Genomic DNA, 8,638 nt, shown 5'->3' with positions numbered 1-8,638 from the left:
CCATATCCCATGTAACTGTCATATTTCAGTAGAACAAGTATTGGCTATAGGATTTCTGCATGTGCGCTCTTGCAATAGCCATTCAACGAACAACCGTCGTCGGAATCTCCTCTTCTTCCTCAACAACTGCATCATCAAGGTCTTCTTCCGAGAGTCCTAACGCTGCCATCATCTTTGACATTGCTCGGGGCCGTCCTCGAGCTTGATGCCTTTTCTGCCACTGTGAGCCTAGCCCGATGGGCGGTAGATCGCTGGGAGGGAAAACCTCAAAAATCGTCCTGTCAAAACGAAACAACCAACGCTGGGAAGCGATGCGGAGATCGCCCCTTGGTCAGCCCGAGCTGTTGGCTGGAAGAAAATGGCGGGGGAGGTGAGATCTCAATGGCGCCGCCAGTGCGTTGCTGAGAGGACCCTAAAATCCTAACGAGAGGGGATTGTTTCTTAGACCACCCATTTGAAAAGATTGTCTGACCCCTCCAATGCATTTAAACTTTTTTTTTCCAGCAATTCCGGTGTGTTTGAACTGAAAAATGATCAGTTCTGGCATCTGGCCCAACCCATATATACCCACAACCCAGGCTCCCCTCCTATTCAAAAGCAACAGAAAGAAGCCCCACGGTACAAGGAGCGAAGAAGCCCAAACCATTTACCCAACACTCCTTCTCCCCACCCCGCTCCCAAAACCCCAGTTCGAGCGCGGCGCCGGAGCGCAGATAAATAGCTCCCCGCGAACACCTCCATCTACGGCGGCGATGGCCGGCGTCGGCGCCGACGGCGGAGGAGACACGGAGATGGGTGGCTGGTCAGAGCTGCTCAACACCTCCACCAACCTCCTCGAGCAGGCCGCCCCCACCCCTCACTTCCCTACCCTCCAGGTGCCGCATCGCGCTCTTCCTTGCCCTCCTCGCCCGCATCTATCTCTTGCCGCGCCGGCGCCTCCCTCGCTTTCTTCCGCCTGATGGGTTCGTTGTTGTTGGCCCGCGCAGAGGAACCTGGACCAGCTCGAGGTGCTCTCCACGAAGCTTAAGGCCAAGACGATCCGCGCCGAGGCGCCGTCGCAGTCGCTCTCCGCCACCAGGTTGCTCTCCTGGACCCCTTTAGTTAACTCTGAGAGAGCCTCTCTGCCCATCTCTCCGTGATGTTTCGTTCGAATTGGGATTGCTGCTTCTGGTGTTTTGGAGGGACTTAGGGTTTCGGCTGTGCATCTGCAGGTTGCTGGCGCGCGAGGGGATCAATGCGGAGCAGCTCACCAGGGACCTCAAGTCATTTGAACTCAAGGTGATTAGCTTGTAAACCTGGAAATGCATGTAGGGTTCATTTCAGAGAATGCTATATAGATAATCTTATGTGTCGGTCGTTTAGACAAGGCACTTGATTTTGTCGAAGTCTTGACATTTTGTGCTGCACTCTTCTTTCTTTCATCCATAGCTGACCATTGGGGCTCTTCACTTGTTTTCTTCGATTAGCAGTATTAAGAATTTCCCCACTTCATGAAGAGGCAGAACTGCAGAACTCATGCTGATTGCCTGGAGGAAAAGAATAGCATGAATAACGCCACCTTCTCAGTTTCGTACATAAGATCCTAGTTTTACTTTTAGACACACATTCCCTAGTCTTTTTTTTTAGCTTGTAGTCCACTTTATTAATACACATTCCCTAAGTCTGGAGGCTGCAAATCACTCGCTTATCTGAAACAATGTTTTCTAGTCTCAGTTGAGGCAATGTCGTGTTTTCATTTAAAGCTTCCTACTCAAAAGACCGAAAATATAGTTGTGAGTGGTCAGGTCAGATGTTACTACTTATCATAGTGTAATAATCTTTTGCCACCAATTAGGCCAGCACATTGTTGTCTACCCTATTGCTCTATGTATATCTGCGCTTGCTTGTTACTGTACATCTACAGCTCTTGAATATCACTCAGGCAGCAGGTTATCAGTATACATCATAGTGGCTGCATTTTTTTAATTGTAGACCACCTTTGAGGATGTTTTTCCGTCAGAAGCAACTTCTGTCGAGGAATACCTGCAACAGGTGAACACCTCTCTCTTTAGTGATTTTTCTTCTGAATTTCATGGAGTGCATCACGGAGTTTGTCTTTTCAGCTTCATGAAATGGCAATTGTCTCATCCATCCAAGGAGCACAAAAGGACAACTTAAAGAGTTTTAACAATTATATGATGCAAGTTCTTGAGGTCGGTTGCCTTTTGGTTTTATTCTATTCAGCTTTATTTTTGGAGCAGAGCTAGTAGCTATGATAATACCTTCATAAGTTCATATTGCAACTTTTTGGAGCATCTTGAGGTCTGTACCACTACCATCCATGCTTTTGGTGTTATTTAATCAAATCTGTTGCATCTTTCAGAAATTAGCTATATTTGTGGTAGTTTTGTAATGCTAGGTGTTGTAACTAACAGGTCGGAGCAAGTTCTACCATTGAGCTAATGTCTTCATTTTTCAATTGCCATGCTGACAACTTAGCAATTTAATATGCTTGGTAGTGGATGCTTTGAATTGTTTTAGGGTGTGTTTGGTTTGTGTCAATGTTGCCCTGCCAAAATATGGGCTGGCCAAATTTTTGGTTGAATGAACTAGAGTTGGGAAGGGAGCATTGGCATGCCAAAATGTTGGTCCTCATCCAAGCAAAGACCAATGTTTTGGTTATACCAAAAAATTGGCAGGGTACACTTTGTTTACGATCCAAACATACCTTTACTGTTCAGTTCAAACAATTTTTAGTAACTTTGTTTTAGGATGACTGGCAGAAGGAGAAGAGAGATTTCTTGCAGAGTCTAAGCCGACTTTCTACATTACCAAAGAGAAACACCAATCTAGCTGGTGGTCTGTCTCGTTATGCTCTGATGCCATCTTCAGCTTCCAGTCCTCAAGCTTCATCAGGGCTGCCCGCTGCGGAAGTCATGCCCATACCTAACAAGACCATAATTGATAGTAAATCTTCAGTTTATGCGGGGGTTGTGAAGGATCTCAACGACGCTAGAGGACGCAGTCTGCCTTTCAGTGTAAGCTTCTATATCAAGATTTGATATGTCAGCGCCTTATTGGTCATGTGCAGATTAGTATTCATGTCTGTTAGTCATCCTGTTTTTCTCCAATTAATTTAGGTTTGACAAATGTCTTAAGTGTCTATTTTTGTATGTTATCATCAGGGCAATAAGTTCTCTTGATGCACCTAATTCTACTAATGCTTATTGAGACCTTTTTTTTGTTAGCCTGCTACAGCTTTCAGAGCTGCCTACGAGTCCTTGTCTCTTGATGCTACTGGCTTGAAGTCAGTGACCATGCAGAAAGTGTGGCATTTGATTCAGGTAATAACCTTTAATTGTACAGAACAGTATTACAGGATGCAATATCAACTATATGATGTCTATGTGACATTCCCTTGTTTCTCTTATTTCATTGTGATTTGTTTAAGGTGCTTTTCCTGTTTGTCTAATTCAGGCATTAGTAGGGGAAGGGTTAACTCATAGAAACGTTTCAACAAAAATGTCACTAGTGGTTGGAGCAAGGCGACACCTTGAATGGGGTCATGAGAAGTACATTATTGAGACCATCAACAGCCAGCCAGCACTAGTGAGTATTTCTGTGTAGCTTTTTATTACTGAATACTTCTATCCAAATTCACTTCTGAAAATGAAAAAAAGATTTCCCAAGTGCTATGGAAGATTTCTGAACAATGATATTTGTTTTGTATTTACCTGGATTTTTTCTGTGTTGTGGTATGGCCTATTGGTACTTCTGTTCTATACATATGACATTGTGTTAATTTGACATCTCAAGTGCTCCCATGTTGCTTTTCATTATCGAGTTCCCTGAAGATGAAGTGGATACTATATGCCTGTGTATTTAGGTTTTTTTTTACTTATTAGTGTAGTTAGTGATGAAGTCAGTGGTGATTGTTTGATTTACTCTTGCATTCATTTTTATAGTTTTTTGTATACTATCTCAAATTCTCAATCAGTCCTCTACCATCCTGTTAATAGTTTTTCTAACCAAATGATGTTTTCCTTTATTCTTGGTTTATATTTTGTGAACCCTGTTAATGTAGAAGATCTATTATGGTTAATCTCTGTGTCATGCTTTGTGGTTCTAGGCTGCTCTTGGTGGATCGGTTGGCAATCTTCAAAAGATTCGTGCATTTCTTCGGGTCTGTTTTGAGTTTGATGATTAATCTGTCCTTTTTCTGCATTGTTTAAATCTGTAACCAAATGCAATTTTTTTTATCTGTATGAATTGACAGGTCCGGTTGCGGGATCATGGCGTGTTAGACTTTGATGCAAGTGACCTTCGCAGACAGCCACCAGTGGATACAACATGGCAGCAGGTTTACTTTGCCTGTTTGATTTGTATTAAACATCGAATAAAAATTGTAGCTGACATCGTTTTTTTTCTATCTAGTAATGGCAACATAAAAACTCATGAAAGTAAGCTTAATAGGTTAAATGGAAAATTGCCACTAGAATAAGATAAGAGCAGCAATCAAGGAATTGATATGTTTATCGCATCACTTCATTAGAGCATCAAGATGAAGCATGGTGCAACTATTGGTTTTTAAAGGGGAACTGTTCTGTTCAACTTAATCTTAGGCCTGTCATGAAACCATGCATATGGTAGGCCATTGACCGACCTATTTGTAGACTTACTAAAATTAATCAATCACTACAGAAAATGATTTCTTGCTGGGGCCATGGGATTTATTTGAATAATTTATTTCGTGATTACACACCTATGAGGTATGTTGTTTGATGGTAGATGGTTCTCAAATCAAGAACTTGTCATCTATACCATACTCACAAATCAAACTGAACGTGTTGATAGGTATAGGTGCTATGATAGATCTCAAAGATGTAATCTCAGGAATCTTATCCATAGCACAAGACAAGTATATAGGGCTATCAAGCATGACATGCCATATAGAATGTCAGAATTATCACAAGATAATCCTAGTGAACAGTTCATCACATCTAATCAACTCCACATGTTCCAGTCAGTGGGGTTAAAGCATCACATGAGTAAGTCAAAGTAGCATGAGAAAAAGCAATAGGATTATCATCATCATGCAACTCATTGTTTTTATTATGACCTATACAAGTTCTGCACGTACCTTTTCAATGAGAAATATATTTATGTATTATTGTTCCATCTTTTGTAGATTTATTTCTGCTTAAGAACTGGGTATTATGATGAAGCAAGGCAAGTTGCTCAATCATCTCGTGCTGCTTACAACTTCGCCCCTCTGGTAAAGTATCCATGAATAATGATGGCGACTTGTTCTTAATAGGAAACGTACATATAATATGTTCTCTGGCAGCTTGCAGAATGGATTACTACTAATGGTGCTGTATCATCAGAGACCGCTCTGACAGCTTCTGAGGAATGTGAAAAAATGCTCAGAATGGGTGACCGACCAGGGCGTCCTGGTTATGATAGGAAGAAGTTGCTTCTTTATGCCATAATTTGTGGCTGTCGACGGCAAATTGACAGATTACTTAAAGATCTGCCAACACTTTTCAATACTATAGAGGATTTCTTGTGGTTCAAGTTGTCAGCTCTGCGGGAATACTCCAGTGCATCTTCTTCTAATGTTGCGAATGAAGGCTTGGTTCCTTATATGCTGGAGGATTTACAAAATTATCTGAACAAATTTGAGCCATCATATTATACAAAAAGTGGAAAAGACCCCTTGGTCTATCCCTATATTCTACTCTTAAGCATCCAATCACTCCCAGCAATTCTTTATTTGTCTAAAGAAGTTGGAGAGGAAGGGTACCATGTTGATGCTGTGCATATTTCAATTACTCTAGCTGATCATGGTATTCTCCCTGAGGGAGTTGGATCAGGCCAGAAGATGGGTGTAATGGATGCTTGCGCAGAAGCTGACAGTATTATATGGCAATATGGCTCTATTTACTTGCGCAATGGCAACCTTGATTTGGCCTTGGAGTATTATGCACAGGCTGCTGCTGCAATGGGTGGAGGAGAGGTATCATGGATTGGTCAAGGGAATGCTGATCAACAACGTCAACGAAGTTCAATGTTGAAGCAACTGCTCACAGAGATATTACTAAGGGACGGTGGTATTCAACTTCTGCTTGGTCCAAGTGGAATGGGAGAAGAAGGAGAACTAAAAAAGTATATGATGGATTGGAGAAGTAGGCAGCAATTCTTGCTTGAAGCCGCCCATCGGTGTCAAGAGGCAGGGCTCTATGACAAAGTAAGTTTAATTCTTGAACCAAAATGTTTTTATAATTTTTTGGGTTCTTGTGCTTTAGGGAACATTTTATTTTGTATCTTCCTAGGTTGGGATCCACTCATCCACAAAAGGATCAGCAAGAGCAAGTTATTTTATTACTGTCATGGATTTATATTTCTATTGAATTATTTTATCTCATCATGTTCATAGCTGAGTTGAAAGAGTCAAACTTCTCTGCTCTTAAAGCGATATAACCCGTCCTAGGACTGATTCTAGCTGCTTGAACACTGGTTATCATATCATATTCTGCAGTAGTATTCTCAAGATGACATGCCCTCAATTAGTCTTCATTGGCACATCTAACATGCATGGTTTATCAACTTCGATGTGATGCACATGTATCTGAATCCATTTACTTCATGTTATTGAGCTATGTAGTATTAGTATATTTACTCTATGTGAGGTCATATTTTAATTTGCAGCACTTCAGTCTTGTTTGAGCTATCATGTATCCATCTCATGTTACTTCACTTTTTACATGAAATAACAGTCAGTGGAAATTCACAAAAGAGTTGGAGCCTTTGCCATGGCACTTCAGACAGTAAACAAGTGTCTATCGGATGCAGTATGTGCCCTGGCACAAAATATGTTAGATGGCGAAAGCCGTGCTGTTGCTCTAATTCAATCTGGCAATGAAATTTTGGAGACAGCCAGATATTCTTCTGAAGCCAGGTTAATTACCTCCTATCTTCTGCTTCTACATCATGTGACTGCTGGTTATTTATGCCTTGAAAACTTAATTAATCATGTGGAAACTTGCTTGCAGTGTTCAAGACAAGGATCTCATTTCTGAACAGCAAATTATACTGAGACAGCTTGAAGCTATTCTTCACATTTATAGGCTAGCTCGTGCTGGACAAACTGTTGACGCTCTGAGGGAAACCATCAAACTTCCATTTCTTCATTTGGATCCACAGTCTTCGAATGTATCAGTCGATGTATTCAGGAATTTATCACCCCATGTTCAAGCTTGTGTGCCAGATCTCCTGAAGGTTGCTCTAAACTGCATGGACAATGTTAGAGATACCGATGGGACCCTGCGTGCTGTCAAGTCAAAGGTATTCTCTATCCTGTTTATTTTTATTTTTATTGCGTCTATCAGTAGATTTCGCTTTAAAGGGCACTTTTTTGCATTACCACAGAAAATATGTTGCTGAACTGCACGGAATAGGTGCAATACCGACCATTTCTTGGATCTGCTTAGCACATAGCTAGGGAAGGGGTAGGGACTACTTGATTTGTAGCCAATTTAACCCTAGCCTACTTTTGGCTAGCCAAGACGTAGGCAACACGTGGTTAAGCCAACATTTGGGAAATTTAGAGTCCATATTTGGCAAAAAGTGTTGGCTATCAACATGCTGCCAAATGTGCCTAAAACCAACCATGGTTGCTATGCCTAGCTTTGTGCCGATAAGCAGCTGCATGATAATTTTATCCATGATGACTGTGTAGGCTTGTAAAGACTCCCTCTAATAAAACTGAACCAGCTGGAGAAGGGAAAATACAGTGATATTAGACCTTTCCCAGTGTTGCACACCGCATTCATGCTAACTATGCATACGTAAACTTGTTTTTCTGTCGGTGTCGCCAGGGAAGAAAAAAGTGCCAACTGTTTTTACGTTGCTAAATTGTAACAGAAATGCTCCTGCAATTTCTGATGCAATAGTTTTGTGATGAGCAGATTGCGAACCTTGTGGCAAGCAACATGAGCAAGAATTGGCCACAGGATTTGTACCAGAAGGTGGCTCAGTGCATATGAATAGTTAGTGTTTGGGCTGAAGTGCTAGGGAAATGGGCTATCTGTATCGGAAGCTCCCCAACAGGCCAACACCATTTGAACAAATAGTTGAAGGTTTAAAGATCCACAAATGTTTTTTTGGTCGCAGAACCATGTCGTCTGTCTTGTTTGTAGGCCCTGTCCGGTTGGTGGGTGTCAAAATTCGAGAAAATTGCCACTTTTCATAATTTGTTACAAAATCCAAGGCTGCTGCAGCAGCCTCTTGAATCTTATTTTTTAAGAATTCATCTACTAGTCAATTTTGGTGTTGAATCTTGAATTATTTTCTTTAACATTCAAGTTTGCGGAGTCTGGTTTCTTTTCAGTTTATCTCATGCGAGGCTGCGACAATCGATACAGCTTCTCGGTTTTTACTACGCAGTGGGCACCTTGCAAGTTGGTGGCACGAGGGAGTCTGGCCCGTAGCAGTCCGTCGTTCCGGTATAACGGGAATACATGATCGTGCGCTCGCAACTCGACTCTAGCGGCTAGCGTACCGTTCGATCGTGTTGCATCGTGCGGTCGTGCGTGTCCAGTGTCCCCTGGTCGGTTTTCACCATGCCCGCATCTCCCGCACACCTGGCCCGGTCGAG

The 8,638-nt window shown here is 42.0% G+C and overlaps 1 protein-coding gene across 4 annotated transcripts in view; it reads left to right on the top strand.

The window, feature by feature from the left end:
- Positions 1 to 608: 608 nt before the first annotated feature.
- The window catches only part of LOC119296010 (nuclear pore complex protein NUP93A-like), an 11,323-nt gene continuing 3,293 nt past the window's right edge, over positions 609 to 8,638 (top strand). For 2 of the 4 annotated variants that reach the window (XR_005144606.1, XR_005144607.1), the window contains exons 1-14: positions 609 to 875; positions 987 to 1,078; positions 1,212 to 1,278; positions 1,972 to 2,031; positions 2,103 to 2,192; positions 2,751 to 3,017; positions 3,228 to 3,323; positions 3,457 to 3,588; positions 4,109 to 4,162; positions 4,256 to 4,339; positions 5,168 to 5,254; positions 5,327 to 6,229; positions 6,759 to 6,940; positions 7,035 to 7,326. Coding sequence is in view for 2 of the 4 variants with exons in the window: in XM_037574428.1 (XP_037430325.1) it covers positions 753 to 875; positions 987 to 1,078; positions 1,212 to 1,278; positions 1,972 to 2,031; positions 2,103 to 2,192; positions 2,751 to 3,017; positions 3,228 to 3,323; positions 3,457 to 3,588; positions 4,109 to 4,162; positions 4,256 to 4,339; positions 5,168 to 5,254; positions 5,327 to 6,229; positions 6,759 to 6,940; positions 7,035 to 7,326; positions 7,950 to 8,027 (2,607 nt within the window). In the remaining 2 variants the exon portion in view is untranslated. Of the gene's footprint in view, positions 876 to 986; positions 1,079 to 1,211; positions 1,279 to 1,971; positions 2,032 to 2,102; positions 2,193 to 2,750; positions 3,018 to 3,227; positions 3,324 to 3,456; positions 3,589 to 4,108; positions 4,163 to 4,255; positions 4,340 to 5,167; positions 5,255 to 5,326; positions 6,230 to 6,758; positions 6,941 to 7,034; positions 7,327 to 7,949; positions 8,319 to 8,638 lie in introns of those variants that run through there. The other 2 variants (XM_037574429.1, XM_037574428.1) reach the window with 2 other exon arrangements.

Source organism: Triticum dicoccoides, chromosome 4B (genome assembly GCF_002162155.2).
Source record: "Triticum dicoccoides isolate Atlit2015 ecotype Zavitan chromosome 4B, WEW_v2.0, whole genome shotgun sequence".
NCBI lineage: Eukaryota > Viridiplantae > Streptophyta > Magnoliopsida > Poales > Poaceae > Triticum > Triticum dicoccoides.
The sequence above is the reverse complement of the archived record's forward strand: the minus strand, read 5'-3'. Positions and strand labels throughout refer to the sequence as shown.